The sequence below is a fragment of the Thalassophryne amazonica genome, chromosome 19, assembly GCF_902500255.1.
Source record: "Thalassophryne amazonica chromosome 19, fThaAma1.1, whole genome shotgun sequence".
Lineage (NCBI taxonomy): Eukaryota > Metazoa > Chordata > Actinopteri > Batrachoidiformes > Batrachoididae > Thalassophryne > Thalassophryne amazonica.
The window spans coordinates 62621996-62646009 of record NC_047121.1 but is presented as its reverse complement, the minus strand read 5'-3'; the positions used below and the strand labels follow the sequence as shown (position 1 = coordinate 62646009).

Sequence of the window (24014 nt, the reverse complement as noted above, 5' to 3'; positions counted from 1 at the left end):
TTTTCTTCCCACCCCTTGAAACAACTTTACATTTGTTTATGCTAAATGATAACTATTAAAAAGGTAAATCATACCTAACTGCCGTTAGCTGCACAATACCTTCGGCAAATTGTAGGGTTTGTTCCAAACAACAAAAATAGTCGCGATCAGTTCACTGGTCGTCACTTCTCCACGTTTGACTATCAAAGGGTTGCGCTGAAGTTTGAAAAGCAATAAGTGCTTCAGGACCACACAGCTGCCTTGTTTTTCCAGGGTGGGGATATCGAGAGTCTCGTAGACGGGCCACAGGAGGAGTGAAAGGAACTTACCAGGAAAACCTAAAAAAAAAAAAAAATTCAACGTGTTTAATATGTAAAAGCACTTCTCAGCTGCCGCCTTCAACAAGAAGGCCGGACCGTGTGCGGACAAGTAAGAGGAGTCAGGGCTGGAGGGCCAGAGTCTTTTTGGAGGGAGTCTAGCTGGGCTCCATGCGCAGCTTCTTTCTGCTGGGCGGCTCGTCTGCTTCTGACTCGGAGCTGGAGTCGGAGCCGCCGTCGAAGGCCGACACTGCGCTCCCTTTGCGGTTTGTGTACAAGCTGCTATCAGAGGAGTAGTTTGTCTGGAGCTGAGTGGTCCCCTTAGCCTTCTCCAGTGCACGGACTGCAGTGGGAGAAAGGGGAGGGGGGGTAAAGTGGCAAGTCCCTTTCAAACGCATTTCACATTCTGACGGCATCAGGTCCGTCTTAAAGCTCGACTCACCCTGCTGCTCCAACAGTGCATTCTGCTTCCTTAAGTCGTCAATGTCTTTCTGGTGGGTGTGGTTTTTCCCCCTCATATACTGGATGTACTCAGTGGCCTTGTCTAGAATCTGAGCACGGGAAGCCTGTTTGGACAAATTTTTGTGTTAGGAAAACCTTCGCACGGTTTGAAGCTAACTGCTTTAGAAACTCAAGCAAAGCCAAACAACTTAAATCCAATAGCAAAATCGTGCAAATGCTGGTACCATGACCAAATTTGGCATGATGATTCCCAAAGTTGGACTTGCCAAATCTGGTCATTTGGCCAACTGAAAATCCAAGATGGCGACCAAAATTACATATCAAAACTTACTTTTTTTGCATAGAAATGCACCAATCACAGTGGATCTGTTTTACAACATCAGTAAAATCCAAGATGGTGCCTAATTTAAATTTCCTCACAAAAATGTCGTTGCTTTTTTGATTTGTGTGATCTTCGGGTCAAATTGTAGGTTTTCAGACATGCCAGATTTAATTTTTTTATGTTCCAACAACATTATAACACACTTTTAGTGGCATAAATTGGCATTTGACCATGCTGACTGCAGACATTAAAAAACAACACGACCACAATATATTCAAATTGAAACAGATTTTAATGGGGCAGCGCAGCCTCGCTTGAACCCCTGCGTGATATCGCAGGATTTGAGCACTTCCGGGGACAGCCTGCCAGTGCGCAACACAAACACAGCATCACTTCACACAGAAAGATGGTGTACTGTTTTGTTTTCCGCTGCAATCACAGAAGCAGTCGTGAGAAGTGCAGCTTTTTCAGTTCCCAGTGGAGAAGGGAAGACGAGGTTGTGTTGCTAAGTTTTAGCAAGATTTCATTTGAGTAATGATCATGGGGCTGTCCCTGGAAGTACAATTTTTGCATCATATGCTCTTTCATTTAACCCCTTTATCGCCCACCCTCAAACGAGACTACGGTGCCCAACAGACCTATATGCAGGCATGCACATAACTGGTACTCATGGTGCATGTGCACGCTAAAAATAAATGATGCGCAGCAGAAAACACAAAGGAAACACTTCATAGGAGGAAAGCAATGGCATATTGCAGGAACAATGTTTCCCTCTGTCTACTGTGCATCAATGATTTTGAGCACCAAGAGTACCAGTTACGTGAACCCCTGCCTATAAGCGTACTTTCTAATACTTTCAAAACACGTGCTGGGTGGAAACTATTAATACTAAATGTAAGAAACTTCACTCACTCTTTGGCACATGAGCAAAATAAAACAAATACCATAAATTGCAAGTCAAATGCAACAAAATGGAATTTAACATCAATATTTTAATAGATCAAATAAGAGCATTTCTATGCAAACCTGATTTTTGACAGGTCATTTTGGTGGCCACCTTGGAAAATAGCCACCAACTTGAATTTTGAAGTGGCCAATGGACCACAGGGCTCTCAGCAATATATTTAGCCCAGAGGTTGGAATAGGTCCAGGGACACCCCCCCCCCCCACATACACAATTTAATGAAACCATATTTTTTAGATTCCCTGAACTCTACAGAGTATGAAATGGAGAGGTAACAGAAAAAAAAAATATATAGGGATCAACTTGATCAAAACACAGTTTTTCTTATTATACCTCAAGTTGTCTTGTCCTCGCCCAATCATAGGCTGATTTTTTTGCATTTTTGGCATGCATAAAGGTTGTATAAATGTTGTGTATATCATAAAACTATACATTTTTTTAAAAGCTTAGATTGTCTAGATTTACATGATGTCCACTATATTTCTGTGTAACAAAGGACAAGTTCACAGTATAGCATAGTGTCAAACCATGTTTGCAGCCCTAACCCACACAGACAATTTTAAAAAAAATTCTAAAAAGTTTCTTTTACTCCAACAAAAGTTGATGATGAATCAATATCTGCTAGATAGTATCAAACTAGAGATCTCTGGCTTTCATATGACACCAAAATCACAGTGATATGTGAAGGAGAAATCAAATAACTACATTAAAATTCCGTATTTATGCTTCAAATTCACATGCTGCATCTTAAACGCAGTAAATTTTTACAATATTTCACCTTCTTAACGTGGAAAAATGTCCTTGAATAAGTTGTGTAATATATCAAATATAAATTTGTTTTTAATACTACCACTATTTTAATAACATACTGTTGATATATGCAGACCAGATCTAGTTTGGGTTATCTAAAGCACATCTTTATCATGTTTAGATAGCAAAAATTGTGCAAGTTTTTTTTCAGGTAACATGAAAAGCCTTTGCATCTGCTATGTCAGAACATCAGCACATGCTGACATCTTTGAAATCATTTTAATAATACAATTGTTTAGTCCGGTTTATTAACAATCAAACCGGTATACTCAGTATACATAATGATAATATGTAGAAAAAAGGAAGAAGTCTAATGTTTAGTTTCTATGATTTTGCAGGTGACTTAGAACACCTTTTGTAAACGTTGACTTGTCAGCTCTACCACCTTGCAGAAGACGTCTCCTGCAACACGTGAACAGGTGCAACTACCAGGTTGCCATCTGGAAGAGAGCCCTGGAGGCTTCGCCTGAGGTGCCTGCCCCACAGGGTCACGGATGGAGCATAGACGATGGCCAGCTTACGTCACTGTGGTTTGCTGGTCCAGTGTTGCCACAGAGCCTTGTGGACTGTGCAGACAGTGGGATGGAGTTGCAAGAGTCGGACGATGAGGACGATGACACTGACTTCTCCCAGTGTCATGATTCAGACAGTGATGATGACTAAGCTGTGCAGAATCTGGTGATTGTTCCGTTTACTAGTTTGTTGTTCCATTTACTAGTTTGTTGATCTAGTGTAGATAATGTGTGGACACCAGGTCATGAATACACTGTGAAAGGCGTAGTTTTAACCTTTTATCTGTCATTTACATTTTTATATGTTAATCTTTTCTCCTGATGAAGAATGTTCAGGTAAGAACATTTGCACTAGTACTACCACAGGATTTGATTTAGTTTATGATTCTAATAAATGCACACAAAGTTCTAATCTAGAAATCGATGTGACAATCGTGTGGCTCAGAGAAAGCTATTGCAATAACTTGAAGCATAAATATGGAATTATAATGTAGTTATTTGATTTCTCCTTCACATATCACTGATTTTGGTGTCATATGAAAGCCAGAGATCTCTAGTTTGATACTATCTAGCAGATATTGATTTATCATTAACTTTGGTTGGCGTAAAATAAACTTTTTAGAAAATTTTTTAAAATTGTCTGTGTGGGTTAGGGCTGCAAACATGGTTTGACACTATGCTATACTGTGAACTTGTCCTTTGTTACACAGAAATATAGTGGACATCATGTAAATCTAGCGAATCTAAGTTTTTAAAAAATGTATAGTTTTATATGATATACAGAACATTTATACAACCTTTATGCATGTCAAAAATGCAAAAAAATCAGCCCGTGATTGGGTGAGGACAAGACAATTTGAAGTATAATAAGAAAAACGGTGTTTTGATCAAGTTGAACCCTATATTTTTTCTGTTACCTCTCCATTTCAAACTCTGTAGAGTTCAGGGAATCGAAAAAATATGGTTTCATTAAATTGTGTGTGTGTGGAGGGGTGGGTGCTCTCTGAACCTAGCCTGTGGGATAATTTTCACAGCATAGGAGGGAACTTACCGGAGCATAGCTGCGCGACGAGCGTTTTAGATGCAAGTATTATAGGAGCCCCCCCCACCAAGAAAACTTTGAAATTTATAACCCTTTGAAACACTTTCCTGCATTTTGAAGGCCACTTTGTGTTGCTAACTGGGACATTAAATAACATGCGACGTGTCAAAAAAACAGAAAAGCTCCCTATGCTGGTTAAATCACATCATAGGGGCCCCCTATGCTCAACTGCGCTGGCGAGAACCCTGGACCAGGTATCCTAAGTAGTATCACAAGATTCACTGTGCCAAATTTGGTGCTTGTACTACCAAATACTCCACTAGACTTCATTGATAAAACCCCCTTAATGTGTATTGAATGCACCCCTTCTCTGTGGGCGGTCACACAGATCAGGCTGAAGACGACACCAGTCAGGTTCACAAGTGTACTTCCATCCAAAAATTTTGGCAGATTAATGTGTACACTGTTGGAAATGTGAAGTCTGCATATCAACGTGTACAACCACAGAGATGGATTGTCTGCCATAAAATACATAATCTGGTGTATTTCAGAATGTAAGCAGCCTTAAAAAAAAAAAAAAAAAAAAAAAAAAATCCATTTTTTTATTTCTGGGATCAGAGGAACCACATACAACCTCTCACCACCGCAGTTCTGTCTGCACCTCAGTCTAGTGTTGAGTTTAGTCTGATGCCTGTGTCATTTATTATGCGACCCTTAACTGAAATAAACGGGTTTAGAAAATGAATGGACGGAAAAAAGAAGGTTCTTTGTTCAAAACACCTAATGTCTGAATGGCAAACATGTGCCAAACCACCAGTTATTCACTTGTACAGCGTTGAACAGATCCAGAGTCACAATTTAATTGTATATACGTATACGAGTATATTATATAAAACGTATATTATATATAATATATATAATATAATATTATATATATAATATAATCGTATATTATAGAAAACCAATCACAATTCTTCTTAAACCCAAACTACATTATACCAGCAATAAACACCAAAACAACCAAGAATTAGCAAATCGGACTGTTTTCAAGTGTTCAAAGAGGAGCTTCGCTAGTTGCGTCACTGTCAAAATAGCAAAACAAATGACTAAAACAAATTCCATTTATCGATCGGCACAGTTGGAGCAACAGAAGACATGTTCCCCAAAAGTAATTCAACAACTTTCTGACCGCTACATGCAACTGATGTTTTAGATGCTTTCCACAAAGCTGTTGATGGCATATGTTGGCGTCAAGCAGCTGCTGGACCAATCACAGCCGGGCAAACATGAAACAATGGCATTAAGTTGGTGTCTTTGATGGTCACAATCCAGGAAGATGTCTGATAAAGGTGCTAAATATGACAGAAATCCAGCTGACTCAGTTGAAGCTTTAACCGCTGTGGGTGAACAAGTTTGCAGAGCTGCAGAACCAGCCGGAAAATGTAGCTATGCAAGATTAAGGAGCCTTCATATTTACACCAACGTTATTAGAGACACAGCACCAGCTGAGTCCTCTGATCATCTCTAAGCTGATGTTCTCCACCTGAACGTCAGTACATAAAACCGACTGTTGGAAGAGTTTGTTCTCTTCACTTTATCCAAAGAAGGTTCTGATAAACATCAAATTATTCACCGGCATTCAGGGAGCAGCCTATCTACACAGTCATGTTTCTATGTTGGGTAATATCTTGACAGAGTGCATTAATATAACTATAAGTGGTTGCTAAGTCCAGATGAGATGTGCTAACATTATCAACAAGTCTTACGATGCTTTCATACCTACTTTATTCGATCTCGGCCTTTGGACTTCTCAGTTTGGTGCGAGTCGTATTCAAAATACTTTTTTTTTTTTTTAGTTTAAGTCACAGGTTTTCTTTTTCTTTACTAGTTTGGGAAGTCCTGCATCTTACAGTCCAGTATGACTTGCATAAGGGGAAAAAAAAAAAAAAAAAAAAATCATGTTCTTTAATAATTATAATAACTATTTACATAGGGCTTTCCCAAGAATCTAAGCTAGGGCTGTCACAATTATTACAATATTGGTCAATCGCGATTATTTTTCATATTCACAATTATTATTCATATTCGCGATTACCGTGAATTATTTATTTTATCCACAAAGCATAAACCGACTCAGAATCTGACGTCATTGTGCTGCAGCCTCGCTCTCGTCTTAAGGCGGGCCAATAACATGGAGGCTGAAGAGCGATCTGTCCTGCCGTTTGGATAAGACGGCCAATTAAAACAGTGGCCGTCTTCTTCAAAAGCCGTCTAAAATGTGGAGCTGTCAGTGTGTGTGTGTGTGCCTGTGAGTCAACAGGCTGCAGACTGCGAGGGAGGGGTGCGTGAGGGAGATTCCTGAATGCAGGCGCGACACATTACAGTCTGAGAACCATCAGAGCGCAGCGAGCGCGGAGCAGAGAGGATTTTAACTCGAGTGAACAAGTAAAAAAACAAAAAAACAAAACGTGGAGCTGCTTTTACTTCTCTGAACTTTCTCTAAAGGTGTGATTCTGCCGTTACCATTCTGTTCACACCATGTGCGCGTCGTATGCTGAATTTATGAGTTCATGAGATGAAATAAACGGTCAAATAGCTTTAAATACATATTTAAAAAATGAGAATATATGTATGAACTGAGCCACAAAAAAAAAAAAAACCCTGACATGGAGAAGCTGTGGTGATGTTCAGATGCACAGATCACAAAAAGCAGTTGAGAACTCTGAACTTTAACAGCTTTCCAAAGGTATTTATTTGTTCAATATGGGCTTAATGCAGTGTTTAAGCACAAAACGTGACTGATGAGGAGAAACAATTTCAGAAAATGCAACAGAAACAACCACAATTCAGAAAAAGTTGGAACCGTATGTAAAACGAAGATAAAAATAAAAATGTTGCATCATTCCCAGTTTCTCCACTCACAGAAGCCAAACGTTCTTCCAGAGTTGTGTAATTATACTACAATAGTAGAATATAAAGGGAACAAAAAAAAAATAGACAATATATTCGTCAATCGCAATTATTTGACAATTAATCATCTCCAGAAATTCCTAATCGTGACAGCCCTAATCTAAGCACTAAAAATTAACGTCAATAATATAAGTACACTACAACAATGTGCAAAAAACAAATTAAAGAGCTGATTACAGAGAAAAAAGGTGAAAATTGTACTCCAGTGCACCTCAAGTGTGTTTCATCCTCCTCAAGGAGGGTTTTGTTTCCCCTCTTTTCTGGATTTTTTTTTTTTTTTTTGGACAGGTGCAACTTATACTCCAGAAAATACAACAGGTGAGAAAGCTGGCTTCTGGTCCGATCAAAAGATGCGGTCTTGGTCCAGATCAACCTGAATGGTCTGGTTCATTAGCAGTGTGAAAACACTTTTTGGACAGTTTAGACTTTCAGACCAATGACAGGAAACTGAGGCAAGTTATTGTCACTTATTAAACAGTAGAAGAAGAAAAGAAACAGAAGTAGTGAGGATGAGCCACGGGAACACGTGGGGAGATGAAGCTATGCAATTTGGTCACACAAAGCAAAGACAATTTTCTCCATTCAAACAGAACATTTCACCAGATGGAAAACAACCCAACGTCAGACACACACGTCTGAGGAGACACAACCTACACAGACGAAGACAACAGGGTGCAAGTAACAGGGTGGAAACTAACAGAACCAAACACAGAACAGAGACTTTGGCACAGATCTTGTTCCGGACTTGTAGGTGTGACAAATGGCCTTAAAAGGATTAGTCTATTTTCTCACCTTCTCTCCTTGTAATGAAGGCACAGAGTCTCGTAAACCGTGAAAGCTGTCTTTAATGTGGTCCCTGCGTTTGCGTTCCAGCGCATTGTGATGTGCTCGCTTGTCCGCCTGGAAAAGAACAACCAAAGTTTAAAATACCGCGTGCAGCATATGATTGGAACCTGCTTGCAAGAAAAGCTGATTACCAAATACGAGACATATTTGTGGAAAACAGAACACAATAACTGCATTAATGAACTACAGAACTGTACTAAAAAATAAACATAAGCAAACTATGGAATTAATTTAGTCTGATGGGTTATTTTCCACCATAATCAGAAAGAGTGGCAGGATTTGTATGGTGTACAAGAAGGGAACAGTACAGGTCTAAATGTCTGACAAAGAAGGAGTCCAATAGCTGTTCTAGGGGGGTTTGGGGTTGCCAGGTATGGTTTGGTCATGGCAGAATCTTTGCCCGTCTTCTGCCAGTGTGATGACCTGAAACTAAACTCATCAGCAGCTCATCTCACTGATAACGCTCTTCTTCTTTTACTCAGAGTCTTTAATCAGCTAATCAATGAAATCACCTGGTGTCGTGTGCGAACACACAAAATTTGGGGAATTCTGTTTGAAAAAGCCTACACAGGGCTCTCCATAAGCAATGGAAACATGGCGCAGCGCCAGGCTGTTACATTCTCAGCACCATCATACCGATTTCCAGGTTTCAGGTGTTCACTCTGTTTTCTTAGATAATCTTGCGGAGTGATTTCTCTGGTCTCCATGTAAGCTCGTAGAGCAGGCATCTCCTGAAGATTCAATGTGCAAGACTCGCACGTCATTGGTAAATAAAATGATAAATGGACTGCATTTATATAGCACTTTTCCATCTGCATCAGACGCTCAAAGAGCTTTACACATCAATGACTCACATTCACCCCGATGTGAGGGTGCTGCCATACAAGGTACTCACGACACACCGGAAGCAACTAGGGGATTAAGGACCTTGCCCAAGGGCCCTTAGTGATTTTCCAGTCAGGCTGGGATTTGAACCGAGGATCCTCTGGTCCAAAGCCCAATGCCACTAGACTAACACCTCCCCTCCCTCACTGGTCTGGTTAAATGTATAAAAAAAAAAAATAAATAAAAAAATAGCTGCTATTGGAATATCAGACATCATGCTAAGGTTTTTAGAGCACCATTTCACAAACACCTTCAGCTGACTCTCTGTTCACGTGAATCTTGAGGAAGCGCAAGCGGGAAACAAAGACAATGTGTCTATACATTTAGAGAATGCGTCTACAGGAAATTAGTGTTGTTTTAGTTAGATATTTTATTCAATGCTGTCGTATTTGTGATATTTTATCCAATGTTGTTGTAATACTCTTTTTTGGAAATGTTGTAATTTGTATATGTGACACAGGTCTCTCTTGCAAATGAGGTGTTGAGTCATAAAGCACTGCCTGTATAAATAAAGGATAAGTAAATAAAAAAAGCCTGGGCTATTTTGTTTGTTTTTCTTTGTGCCATCGGTAGCGGTACCCCCTGTCCGTGAAACAGAGAACTGTGGGAACCTTCAGGATTCTGTGCTCAGCAACTGCAATGGGGGGGGGGGTACGGGGAGCTCACTGTGAATAAAGATGTTCACATCGAGAAAACAGCTAAAAATCCGTTTGTTAGTGTGTATATAAAAAAAGCATTCATCATATAAATACAAAAATAAATAAGCAACCGGCCGAGATGAGTTTCCTCCACAGGGTGGCTGGGTGCTCCCTTAGAGATAGGGTGAGGAGCTTGGTCACTCGGGAGGAGCTTGGAGTTGAGGCGCTGCTCCTCCACGTCGAAAGGAGCCAGCTGAGGTGGCTCGGGCATCTTTTCCGAATGTCCCCTGGACGCCTCGCTGGAGAGGTGTTGGGGGCACGTACCATTGGGAGGAGGCTCCGGGGAAGACACAGGACACGCTGGAGGGACTACGTCTCTCAGCTGGCTTGGGAACGCCATGGGGTTCCCCCGGAGGAGTTGGGGAGGTGTGTGTGGATCACGAGGTCTGGGCGGCTTTGCTTGAGCTGCTGCCCCCGCGACCGGACTCCGGATAAAGCAGAAGAAAATGGATGGATGGATGGATGGATAAGCAAGATTGATACCTACATGGAACTTTATTTTTATTTATTTAGAATGTTTTTAACCCAATTTGTGGGCAACCAAGCAGAATTTTCTAGTCTCTTCTGCCTCTAAAGTTGCAGGAAATGGCTTCCATTGGTATTTAAAAGAGACAAAGTGCTACAGCTTCTCCTCTGTTTGAAAAAAGAAAAAAAATCTTCCGGTGTAAGCATAATGAGTGCTGTATAAATGTACAGTTGTTGGTCAAATAAATACAGCAATTCAACCATCAGGTTGTTCCGCAGCTAGTTATTTTTTCTTCCACATCTACAACAGGTAAGTACATCATTACTATTCATGACGACAGGGCATGACTGTGTGATTACTGACAATCTGATTGGCCATTAAATTATGTTTCAGCTCCTACATCCGTGCAGTGGTATGTAGTTCAGCTGCAGAGCAAGTGGAACAGGTAGCACTGACTTGAATGGTGTCTATCAGCTCTGTACACGGATCACAGAGGGAGCGCAGACAGAATATGAGGGTGATTCTTTAACTACGGGCACTATTGGCCTTGTAAATGTAATTTCCACCACACCATTGCCTTACAATATAAAGCGCCTTGGGGCAACTGTTGTGATTTGGCGCTATATACATGTGCTCTGATGTCACTGTTTATCTCCATAGAAACTACCTAAACAATCTTTCATACAAACTGTTTAAAGGGACATTACAGTGTTGTGGTGGAAATTACGGCAATAGTGTGGGACAACTACATTTTGTATAAAAAAATCACAACAGTTGTATGACATTGAATACCCCAATTATGTTTTGATTATTTTACTGATATTTTATTCTGAGATATTTTAAAACATTAGAAAAAATGTTTCTTTACCATTCATTTTTATCATTGAAGATCAAAAGTCTGGGTGTGGGACAAGCACAAAACGGCAATATTTGCATATAATGATGCTGAATAAAGGTGAAAAAGTCATCATAGACTACTAGAACAAATTTCTTAACACACTTTCATTGTAAAGATAACTACAAAAGTGTGAAATTTCCCCTTTTTTCTCTTTTTCATACAATATGATCAAAGGACATAAGTGCCCGTAGTCTAAGAATCACCCATGAAGTATGTGGAAATCCAGCCTTAGATTTGAGATATTTCAAAGTATTCCACTCTATGACATACCTCCACCACATCCGTTCCACACAACAACAGAATAGGTTCACTTTATAAGAAATATTGGCCAATTATGGAAGCAAAAAAAAACTTCCAATTTGGTCCAACTTTTGATACTTCATAGAAAAATGATAAGCATCTTCTTTATTCAGGATATCCTGACCAGCCACGGCATACAGAGACAAGGAGCAAACACCGCAGGGTCCTCATACATTCCACACACGTAATACACACATTTTATGGGAGAGGAAACCAGTGTACCCAGAGGGAACTCCTGCAGACACGGAGAGAACATGCAAACTTCACACTGAAAGAAACTGGGCACTGGTGGAATCAAACCCCCGACCTTGTTGCTTTGAGACGAGTGTTACTTGCATGAATTTGTCAACGTCTCTGGTGCTTCCTCTTACAGTGTATAGGCATTAATGAACCTATCAGGTTATGGTTGATCCCACAGGCATTCAAACGTGGCATGTATGACAACTTCACTGTCACTTCAATTTCGGTCCAACACACAGATAGAAAACAAAAGTGAAGCCTCAGTCATGTGATCTGGACTGACCAATCAGAAGCGCTACACACGAATGGAGTTGGTATGATTAATATGGCTACATACAGATAACCACGACCTCTTTTGAAATTCAGCAGATTTAACATGAATGCATTTTTTTAGACCAGTTTGGAGTTATCATTGTGCATGGCAGGAGAGCCAAGTAACCCTTCTGTGTCACAGGTCAAGTCACATAAACGCTGCAGACGCTGATCCCAAAGACACTGCTGTTGCAACATGACAGCTTACAGAGCTGAAATAAATTACACTGTAGACAAAAACAGTATGTCAACAGTTCAAAAGTGTGGTACCACATAGATCGTATTCTATGGCACCATTCTATACCACAAAACTTCTTATTTATTAGTCACTTCCAGTGTGAATCGTTAGTTCAGTTAATGGTTTCAGTTAATAGCACACTGATAAATTGTCACTATTAATTCTCCGATTTACTGCGTTTGATAAAGATGACGGTGTTTGGGGTTTTGTTTTTTATTTTTTGTGCGTTTGTGTAATGTTTATGATCGCAACACAGGTGAGCCGCTAGTTTCTGGAAGGGTTTCTAAATGGGTGATTCTTAGACTACGGGCACTTATTATGTCCTTTGATCATATTGTATGAAAAACAGAAAAAAGGGGAAATTTCACACTTTTATAGTTATCTTTACAATGAAAGTGTGTTAAGAACTTTGTTCTAGTAGTCTATGATGACTTTTTCACCTTTATTCACCATCATTATATGCAAATATTGCTGTTTTGTGCTTGTCCCACACCCAGACTTTTGATCTTCAATGATAAAAATGAATGGTAAAGAAACATTTTTTTCTGTTTTAAAATATCTCTTAATAAAATATCAGCAAAATAATCAAAACATAATTGGGGTATTCAATGTCATACAACTGTTGTGATCAAAATTTAGTTGTCCCACACTATTGCCATAATTTCCACCACAACACTGTAATGTCCCTTTAAACAGTTTGTATGAAAGATTGTTTGTGTAGTTTCTATGGAGATAAACAGTGACATCAGAGCACATGTATATAGAGCCAAATCACAACAGACAGTTGCCCCAAGGCGCTTTATATTGTAAGGCAATGGTGTGGTGGAAATTACATTTACAAGGCCAATAGTGCCCGTAGTTAAAGAATCACCCAAATATGGAGAAAAACTGCGACTATTAATACTGCGGTTTACTGCTTTGATAAAAATGATGACAATGTTTGGGGTTTTATTTTTTATCTATTTTTCATGCATTCGTTTTGTATGGAAGCGTACTGCATTCACTAGATAAGACAAATTGACCCCAATCTCGTAATTACGATTACGTTATTATAATTTTTTATCTAGTGAATGAGCAAAGCTTATGTGACTTGACCTTTGAACTTACCCAGCAGCCCCTGCGGTGCTTAAACTTGAAACTGGTCCCTGTCATTTGACTCAAAGTTGCCTCTTGGCTCAAATGTGCACACTGAGCTCCAGTCATGGCATCGCAATTTTAATCATAATTCATTTTATTGTGTGTATAAATAGGTATATACAAAGTATAGTAAAAGCACACATCAGTACATTAAAGTGATACAAAATTTAACACTTGTAAGAACATTAGATTTAAAATCAGATCAATGACATTATTATGATTAAGAGATTAAATAGAAGCACAAATCGAGCCTCAAATAATCTTAGAATTAAAATAACATTCAAATAACATTTAAATTGAGGTGGTATAATATCTGTCATAACTGGTTTTGGAGGAATTTACATCAGGTGAGAGTACTATGTGCTCAGAGAGGATGTTCCACAGCCTCCCTGTTCATGACCTCTAAGGCCACTGTAGCTTCGTCTAGTAAATAAAGTATTGGAGTCGACTGCCTCAAAACCATGTAAAATTTTGTACATTTCTATTAGGTCACCCCGAACTCTTCTGTTCTCAAGAATTGTTAAACCCGATTCACTTAATCTCTCCTCATAATTCAAATTTTGCAAACCAGGTACTAATTTGGTTGCACGTCTTTGCACCTTTTCTAGTAACAATTTATCTTTTTCAAAATATGGTGACCATACTTGTACGTAATACTCAAGATGTGGCCGTACATAGCTTTTATACAAAACCAAAAATGACTGTCAATAAATGTAAATGCTTTCTTGATCATGCCTAGCACACTATTAGCCTTAGCAGCAGCCTTGGCTATGTATTTAGAAAAAGACAATTTGTTGGTAACTAATACACCTAGATCTTTCTCTTCACTTACAGGATTTAACATGTTGCCATTCATGAAATATTCATGAAAATTCAGTAAGGTATATCTTATATATTATATTCCAATTCTAAGGTGGAACTATGCCAGTATACAAAGGTATATCTAAATATCTAAAAAGGAAGAGTAAAATAGGAGAGTAGAAAAGAGGAGAGCCACTTAGGTGCCATGGATTTTGATGACCTACATGTAATACTTTACACTTATCTTCATGAAACCCTAAGCCATTGTTTTGACCATAACATTAAATTATCAATATCTTTTTGTAAATTTGCTGAGTCTACTAGGGACAAGATTTGATGATACACCTTGGTGTCATCTGCAAAGAGCTTAAATTTGGTTGATATTGCACCAGGCAAGTCATTAATAAATAGTAAAAATAGAACCGGTCCTAGGACCGATCCTTGTGGAACACCACTAGTTACACTCAACCATTTAGACTTTGCACTGTTAACACATACTCGTTGTTTCCTGTCTCTAAGGAAATCTTCAACCCAGTAACAAAATTCACCAACAATACCATAACTCTGTAGTTTATAAATTAATCTAGCATGAGGTACCGAATCAAAGGCTTTTTTTGAAATCGAAATATAACACATCAAATGGTAAACGCTTGTCATAAAATGTGGTCCACTCTTCTAGTGTGGTAATCAAAAAGTAAATTTTACCAGCTAAGCCAATTATGACAAAATACAATCAAGAATTGCTGCATCACAGATTTTTTTTTTTTTTAAGTTTTCCACACCAGTTAATGAACATAAAACGTGAGCGCCACCTCAGCGCTCAGCTGACCTTGCTGTCAGTGAAGCCATCATGTTTACGACAACTGCGGCTTTAATTTCAGCTCATGTCATTAACATGTGCTTCTTTTGTGATGAAAGCATATTACCAACTGACAGAATGGGTTCATAAACGAAATAAGTACAATTCTAGTTAAGTATCGATCAGCTAAAGGATACAAACAGCATTTTTCTGCTTGTCCTGAAAACTGCTTTTAGCCAAAAACAAACCCGAGCTAAGCTAACTAGCTGAACCCTGTTTAGCTAAAATGCATAAAGGAGAAAACTAAAATCACATACATCGCTGTCGACTTCGATGTCATCGTTTCGCTCATTCTTATGGAGAACAAAAAAAAGTGCGAAAAATTAAATAAAAAGATGTAGCGAAAACTCGAGCTAAATAAAATCAAGCAACCACAAGCTCTGCTAACAGCAGAGACAAGACGGTCGACGTCTCGTCTACACGTGATTCGCCTACACGTGTACGGGAAGACTCGCATTGCGCAGGCGTAACAAGAGCAAGGGACTGTGGGTAGTGTAGTGAATGGTTTAGCGGCAGCTAACCCTGAGCGTCAATTCTTTAAACGCATTAAAACTACAATCCCCACACCCCACGCAATTAGACGTGACTACAAAACACGGATTTGCAAACGCTTCTCCCTGTTCGGATTAAAGTACTAATTTTCATATTTAATTCTGCTTTTATAGATCGCTATATACGTAAATGCACACAAACCTGTCCAACTCATTTTTATTGTTTTAACAAGCACAAACATTGACATGGAAAGATTCACCTATCCACTTCATCCTTAAAACAAAAAAACAAAAACAACCTCAAAGATAACCGTTGCAGTATCTGTCACACATAGATTTTGTCTGTTTTTCTATTCTACGAAAACATCATTAATCAGTATTTTAGTAAACATTCTAATTACACATATTTGGATCATTTGCATTTATTTTACAACATTTTAAATTTTTGAAAAAGACAGAGTAGGTTGGATGATGTGCAGAAACTGAATTGGAAGTGTGATGAATTATTTAGGATGATGTGAATGGAAATGAAGAGTGGATGCGTGTAAATATTTAGGAGACATAACTGCTTAAAAAAACCCTGGACTTTCATAAAACCTTGTAGCCTTGTTTCATAAACCAAAATTGTGTTTCTCACATTGACCTTTTTCTTGGTTGCCTGAGGAGAAGCGGTGGTTTCATGCCGAGAAAGACGACAGATTCAATTTTTGTGCTGAGAGTGCTGACAGAAAAGTACAGACAAGGTTAGATTTCACATATTTTTCATATATTTACAGGTCATCTCCAAATATGCAGGTCTGTGAATGGGAAAAACCGTCCTCACCGATAGTCTCAAGGGTCAAATTTAATTCCATCATCGTGTAGTTACTCATACAGGAGTTTTAATGAATTATTATCTCAGTCTTTAGACCATGCCCACCCTCTCCACAATAAATATTAAACAAGCTCCATGAATTTCATTGTTCATGACAACATTCAGCAGGTTTGATGTACATCTTCGAGCAAACGGACACATAATAATCACAAAACTTTGCCATTTGAAAAAGGTAAGACTATTACTTACAAAAAAAAAAAGGGTAGGTGAAGGGGATTAAGTGCTTTCTGAACACATTGTATCTATATGTTAAAAGGCAAGTGAACGTGTATGCATTTGTATAACTTCGATCACGGACAAACTTGGGAGAGCTGACATTTGCCGTTTGGTATGCTTATGTATTTTGGGTCAAGGATGAATGCCGCTAAAATAACATTGATAGGACTAAAATTTTTGGAGAAACTGCGAATACTAACTAATAACAGCGAACAATGGATGACAATAATTACATTCTGAACTCACACGCCATTCCAGCAGAGGCGGTAAATCACCCAAGTGGCCTCTGTGTACATGTATGCATGTGTACCTTCGAAAACCAAGAAAGCTGACATTTGCTGTTTGGGTCAAGGATGCATACCGCCAAATAGGACCGTTGATAGGACTAAAAGTTCTGGAGAAATTATGGATATTATATAACAACAGTGAACAATGGATGTTGATAATTACATTCTGAACTCACACGCATTTCCATATAGAAACTTTGCATAATTTATTACCACCCTTGGAAAAAATGGCAGTTACCTATTTTTATAAACACTACCCAATGTAGAGCCCGTGGAACCCCACGGGGCAATGTGCTAATTCAGGTTATAAAGATGTAATATGTCAAATTATTATGTAGAAAATGTAGGGTAAAAAAAGCAACAATTTCAACAGGACAACTCAACAAAAAAGTGGGTAAAAATTTCAGATCAAAGATTTAATGTATGATATTGTGTACTGACACCCCCATTTGGAAGTCAGTGAACTATATAAAGCTGATTAACTTTAGTAAGTCTATTAAGCTTCTCTTTTTTTCCACTTGGGGTCACCACAGCAGGCCTGTGATGGATCTGCATGTTGATTTGGCACAAGTTTTACACTGGATCCCCCTTCTGATGCAGCTCATTACATAATGGGCAGAGGTGGACTTGAACCGGGAACATTCTGCTAACCCCTTGGCCACCACACTGCCTATATAAAGCTGATAAATACTATTATTTTAATATTTAGGTTTATGTTGTGATTACAGGTGAAGCCTGATGCACAGTGGGATCCATACCACAACGAATGTAAAAAAACTCACCATGGAAACGTCTAACATCTACAACGGCCAGAATGTCTCTCTAAATGGAAGCACAGATGTACTTGTCTATATCGATCCTACCATTAATAGCATCACCAACATCATTTCCATCATTTGCGTCATTGTCGCAATGGTAGCACTTGGCTGCATGATGGAAATTTCTAAAATTAAGACCCATATGAAGAATGTAAAAGCACCAGCCATCGGAATAGTGGCCCAGTTCGGCATCATGCCCATGACTGCTTTTTGTTTTGCCAAAATCCTTCAACTGGAGCCCATCAAGGCTGTGTGCGTGCTCATCTGTGGCTGCGCTCCTGGAGGAACCCTATCCAATGTTTTTGTTTTGGCCGTGAACGGTGACATCAATCTCAGGTAACCACCAACACGGCACTTCGGTATTAATGAATACTAATCACAACATAGTTTTAGACAGTATCTTGATGTTAAAGCCTAGATGACCAGTCTTGGGTCCACTGTGACAGTTTTGCAAAAAAAAAATTGCACACACAATTTGGTTAACATGAATAGCAATCAAATGTGTTACCATCAATCAATATTAGCTCCATTTCTAATTACATCCAACCACCAACATATGAAGCTGCAGTTATTAAAATCTAAAAGAAAGTTCTATGTAATTAGTCACATAAATTTTACTGTGTTGCTATGGGAAACAGTAGACATAATCAATGTAGACCTGGAAGGTCTTTATATCCAGACATGATTTGTGTGAATTCTCAGAGTACACAATGATTTATGTATCTTCTACAACCCTTTACACACAGTATCCAATGGTCTTGGTGCAAAAGTAGTAGTCTGCATTACAGTGTTTCCCAATTTGGGTCCTCAAGATCCAAGGTACTACACATTTTCTATTTCTCCCACCTCCACTTGCACATAAACAGGGGTGTTCCACTGCTCTAAATACACCCACCTGAGCTGATCTGGTCTTAGTAGATCAGGGGCAAATGGAAAAAAATCCAGTGACTTGGTTCCAGAGGACCAGGATTGGGAAACATTAGATCCAATTAGGCCACTTGGTGCCTTTTCCCCTCATTTCCTTGCAACAGCGGAGTCAATGATTACATTTGGTGTTGTTTCTAATTATACATAGAGTTCGCTTTGCTATGCGGGTGACCAAACCTTTAGTATGCAAAATATTTACTACCTAAATCTTTAAATAAAATTTGCCCATCATACATAACCTCATGAGATACACTCACAAAACGTTTGAGAATGTCCATATAAAAACTTACAAGTAGACTGTTCACAGGATTACTTTCATACTCTTTTTAATAGTGGAATATTAAACCACAGAATGTGAAGAGGAACATGCTTTCACACAATCTGCTATTCTTAATGTACTATTACTTTTTGGATTGTGCAATGAGAAATTTATGTTCATTGATTATCTTAAAATGTTTGTGTTTTGCTTGTTCTGCTCAGTTTGCTTTTGTTGTGACGAGTAAAATTTACTGAGCCAAAAGGGGTAGGTGTATAAAAGCTTTTGCTTTTACCTACACCATTTCGGTTACTTAGTTTACTGAAAGCTTTCTCTTTTTTCTTTGTACCGAAATAAACATATTCATTCATTCATTCAAGATGAAGTAAGCCAGAGCATATGAATGCGCATTTAGAAGAAATCAAGAAATTATGAAGCCATGAGGGAGCTGACAAGTTTTTGCACTTGACTTCACCAGATTTGTCCTCATGCATTCAGAACCTCCTCTCCTCTGGAACAGTTTATGATGTTGAAGCACATTAAGCATCACTGTGAGAATCAGTAATTGTGACAGGTAACTACGTATTATGGGAGAAGTCAAGTCGTCTATGAGGCACATTGGTAAACGACTATCCAAATAAGGAAGATCCTAGTTCCTGATGTCTCCGACACATCAAAAGAGGACTACTGATTAGTCTAGACACCATTCCTATTAGTTAATGACACCCCATTGTCTGTTTAACTCATTCAAGCAAAACAACACTAGGCACAGCTGAGTCATTAATATAGGTCATCTTACCTATGCTGATCTTTTCAGATAGACAAGTGAAAAGAGTTTGACCCACATTACAGAGTGGGTTTGGAAAGGGTGCAATATGACAACGGCAGTGGTGGGAACAGTTCTGCTAATCTGCTAATCCGCTAACGTTTTGTTAGCTAATTAGCTTTTCAGCTAACTTTGAAAACCATCAGCAGACCAATTAACTTACACTAAATTTATATCCGATAACTTTTAAACCGCCAATATCGTTTTGTGGGCATAGTGGATAAAGCTTAACAGTTAAAAACATTTGTAAAGCATACATTTTAGTTCCTGCCTGTTACGTGTTTTGTAGCAGACAGACAGCTATGAGAGGCAGAGCTCAATCCTCTGCCAGCAGAGGAGGCCTGGCTACAAGAGAGAAAAGAAGAGAGAGAGAGAGAGAAAAAAAAAGATCATTTATTTTCACAGGAGACATGCACAGCAAGGCAGTTTTGACTTATGGTTAAAATTGTGAACAAACTAATTCCAGACAGGTTATCAAAAATAATGTTAAAATTTTAATTAAATTTTTTAGGGGTTTACCAGTTTAGCTTTATAAAAGTTAACTTTTCAGTTAACACAGTAACGGTCATCGAAGCTAACTTTTTGATTAGCTGTGCCTGCCACTGGATATCGGAATATGAGATGCCAAGAATCAGAGCCAATGCAAACTTTGCATATTCCCGACATATGGGAAAGCAGGGAGTGGCAACTTTATTTTAGATTATTTAAATTGACATATGGCTCACTTTTCACTCCTGCTGTAGGAATGGGCTCCATTTGCATGTACGTCCATCTGTAGCTGTCACAGCACAATTACTCAGCACCTGATGGTTACAGACCTAAGATGTTCCTCTCACAATCCCATTGCTTGCGTTCAGAGGGCCCTGACCTACTACACTGTTTGGGTCATATCAGGGACGATTCAAATACTACTGAGCAATAGACCAGACTATCTGGCACCTTTACATGACCAATTTGGCAGGAGGGACTGATCCTTCAAAACATCTCCCAAGGGCCATAGCGATGAAATCTCACACCAGATTATGTGCAGTGCATCCATAAAGTATTCACAGTGCTCCACTTGTTCCACATTTTCTATGTTATAGCTTATTCCAAAGTGGATGAAATTCATTTTCCCCCTCATAACTGTACACACAGTACCCCATAATGACAATGTAGAAAAAAAAGTTTTTTTGAGATTTATGCAAATTTATTAAAAATTTTAAAAACTAAGAAATCACATGTACATGTATTCACAGCCTTTGCCATGAAGCTGACATGCATCCTGTTTACATCTGATTAGACATCTCTGGAGAGATCTGAAAATGCCTGTGCACCAACTCTCCCCATCCAATCTGATGGGGCTTTGAGAGGTGCTGCAAAGAGGAATGGGCAAACCTGCCCAAAGATAGGTGCAATAAGCTTGTAGCATCATATTCAAGATGACTGTAATTGCTGCCAAAGGTGCATCAACAAAGTAAGTGTGAATACTTATGTACATGTGATTTCAATTTTTAAAAATTTTAATCAATTTGAAATAATAATGTTGTCCATTCGGCTGCTCCTGGTTTTTTGTTCGGGGTCACCACAGTGGATACAGCCAGATCCGCATTGGTAATTGGCACAAGTTTTATGCCGGATGCCCTTCCTGACAACTCCAGTTTTACCTGGAGAAACACACATAGCCGCTGGTGTTCCAAAGAGGTCTCCCATCCAAGTACTAACCAGATCCTGCTCTGCTTAGCTTCTGAGATCTGACGGGATCAGGGTGACACAGAGCAGACCAGCTGCAATTTGAAATAATAATAATAAAAATTTAATGTTGTCATTATGAGGTATTGTGAGTAGAATTTTGAGGGAAAAAAAATGAGTTTACTCCATTTTGAAATAAGGCTTTAACATAACCAAATGTGGATAAAATGAAGCGATGTGAATACTTTCTGGATGCACTGTAAATAAAGCAACTATTTTATTCACCACTGGGCACGAGGACACTTTGTGTGTTTGACCATTCATATGTTATGTGTGTCTGGAACCTCAGGGGATTTCTTTCCTACTCATCATGTTTGTGTAGAATACTGACCAGATATGGCCCAATTTTAACACTGGGGATAAGCAGCACTTTGCTAAGACTGTATGACCAAAGTCTCAGTCACCATTTAATGAACTTTGTTAGTAATCGTTATGAGATTGCACCTATGCGTAATGCAATGGAAATTCTAACAAGCTTTTTGAAACTGGGCAATTAGCCTTTAACATTTTGGCAACGTGGCACCTTTCTTGGGGCATTTATTGCCTCTTGCTGGGTGTTTGAAGACTAACACTTGGTGCACACACAGATTCTTTCATTTCAGATGCATGCATAAAATGTTTGTTTCTTTAATGCTCTTTCAGCATCGTAATGACCTCTTTCTCCAATACTGCTGCACTTGGTTTGATGCCTTTGCTGCTTCTAATCTACTGCCAAGGCTTCCCCGGCCTGGAAAAAGCTGTGCCCTATGTTAAAATCATCACTGCTCTCATATCAACTGTGGTGCCGTGTGCCGTTGGCATCGCCATTAACCATTACAAACCAAGCTTTTCACCATATATCTCTAAGGTAAGTCACCTGAAATCTCCGCACTGATTTCAGGCAATAGGACACGTGATATCATCTTCTCACAAGTCTCTTTGTCACCAGACTCTGATGCTCAGATTAAACTATTTGAAAAACTAAAAAGCTGTAACAACTATCATTCATTCAAAGGTTTTTTTTTCTTTTAACAGTTTGGGATCTTTTTCTTGATGGTTTCCATTTTGTCACATTTCATCCTGACTTTCATGGGTTTTGGAAATGTAATCTGGACAGCTTTTTCATCTGACATTATGATTATTGCTACGTTGATGCCGCTGACTGGCTATGTTTTGGGATATGTCATAGCCCTCATATGCAGACTCGATCATAAGTAAGTGAATGTGCACAATGTGCATCTATCCTTCAAACTTCCCAACCAACTTCCTACTTACACGTTTCACCTTTGATTTTTCCATGACAGGATGAAGAACACAATGGCTAACTTGTTTAGTTTCACCGTTAGCTTAATGTTCATTAAGTTTCATATTCAAACAGATGTCTTCTATTCAGTTGCCTTGACTGAATTAATTCAATTAGATTTTTGTTCCATTAGTATTATAGAGTTTTACGTTCAGTGATCTTCTATTCATAATTTTAGATTAAGTAGTTTTAACTTATCTTGATAATCATAGTTTTTGATGAAGTTAGCTATAAGCTAATTTTAAATACAGGTTTTCCATCCAGTTAGCTTCATAATTATAGATTAAGTTGTCTTATAGTTTTACATACAGTAAGCTTCACTTTCAGTGTTAACGTCTATTGGATTCTATTCTATATGTTACCCCGTAACATGATAACTCGGCATGACAGATGGTGCAAACTATTCCTTTTTAAAACTCTAACCCTGTAACTCTGTCACATTCAGTCATTCATGGTCCAAACTTTACCTTTTGGGAATATTTATGATCAGACAAACAATGTGGTATAGCTTTTAATATGATTGAAGCATTTTTAAATTTTGACCCCTGTGTAATTCTTCAATTGACCCCTACTTGGCCCCCTATTGAAAATTCAAGCGGCCACTCGTTTTTTCAAGAGTAACGTCTAACAAGTATTTGCACCAAACTTGGTGCTTGCATCACCATTTGAAGGATTCCTCTATAAATATTCTGTTATCTACTGCGCTAATGGATACCTGGGAACAAAGTCACCAGTAGACCTCAGAGCTTCAGTAGGACATACTTCTTCATGTACATTTGCCTGGAAAGAAATGTTTTTACAAATTAAGAATCAACATCAGTTACTGCCAATCAGACTGTGATAACTTCATAACACTAATGAAAATGTGTTCACCTCTTTTTAGATGTGGGAGGACCATCTCCATGGAGACGGGGTGCCAAAACATGCAGCTGAGCATGGCCATCCTAAAGGTGGCCTTTCCACCTGAGGTAATTGGAGTCATGTACATCTTCCCTCTGATTTACACCATGTTGCAGGTCAGCGAGGCGCTGCTTCTCGCTTTGTGCATCAGATGTTATCAGGCATTGAAACCAGCAGCTAAGGGTAAATACCACAACTGTTTCCCCCACAGCAGACAAAGCAGCAGGCTGTATACCATAACCACACACACACTTCTCTTGTACAGAAAGAAAAGTGTACCAGAGTGTTCATGAGAAGGCAGAAGTGATCCAGCAATAATCTGGAGCGTCAACAAAGCAATTTTGGACA

General features: G+C 38.8%; 2 protein-coding genes across 3 annotated transcripts; one reads left to right on the top strand and one right to left on the bottom strand.

Moving 5' to 3' along the window:
* LOC117531943 (protein max-like) lies at positions 1-15515 on the bottom strand. Its single transcript, XM_034195130.1, has 5 exons — positions 15447-15515; positions 15316-15351; positions 8171-8278; positions 739-862; positions 1-639 (listed from the first exon to the last, which is right to left on the bottom strand). The coding sequence occupies exons 1-5, from the start codon at positions 15513-15515 to the stop codon at positions 455-457; spliced, it is 522 nt and encodes a 173-aa protein (XP_034051021.1). The 3' UTR covers positions 1-454.
* Positions 15516-17657: 2142 nt separating this feature from the next.
* Positions 17658-24014, top strand: LOC117501129 (sodium/bile acid cotransporter-like). Of its 2 annotated transcripts, none has more exons than XM_034159961.1 (5): positions 17658-18080; positions 22127-22331; positions 22499-22677; positions 23650-23849; positions 23936-24014. In XM_034159961.1, exons 1-5 carry the CDS (start codon positions 17665-17667, stop codon positions 23971-23973), a joined length of 1038 nt encoding a protein of 345 aa, XP_034015852.1. In that variant the 5' UTR covers positions 17658-17664; the 3' UTR covers positions 23974-24014. The 2 variants fall into 2 exon arrangements, with proteins under 2 accessions (XP_034015852.1, XP_034015851.1); XM_034159960.1 differs by having other exon boundaries at positions 23932-24003.

Excerpts from the sequence above, each read along its gene's own strand:
- LOC117531943 (XM_034195130.1), bottom strand. The coding sequence starts at position 15,515 with ATGCGAGTCTTCCCGTACACGTGTAGGCGAATCACGTGTAGACGAGAC. Across the intron at positions 15,352-15,446 it reads TCGACCGTCTTGTCTCTGCT|AATGAGCGAAACGATGACAT; the intron begins GTTAGCAGAGCT and ends GTTCTCCATAAG. Across the intron at positions 8,279-15,315 it reads ACATCGAAGTCGACAGCGAT|GCGGACAAGCGAGCACATCA; the intron begins GTATGTGATTTT and ends GTTCTTTTCCAG.
- LOC117501129 (XM_034159960.1), top strand. The coding sequence starts at position 17,665 with ATGCACAGTGGGATCCATACCACAACGAATGTAAAAAAACTCACCATG. Across the intron at positions 22,332-22,498 it reads TTTCACCATATATCTCTAAG|TTTGGGATCTTTTTCTTGAT; the intron begins GTAAGTCACCTG and ends TTCTTTTAACAG. Across the intron at positions 23,850-23,931 it reads ATTGAAACCAGCAGCTAAGG|AAAGAAAAGTGTACCAGAGT; the intron begins GTAAATACCACA and ends TCTCTTGTACAG.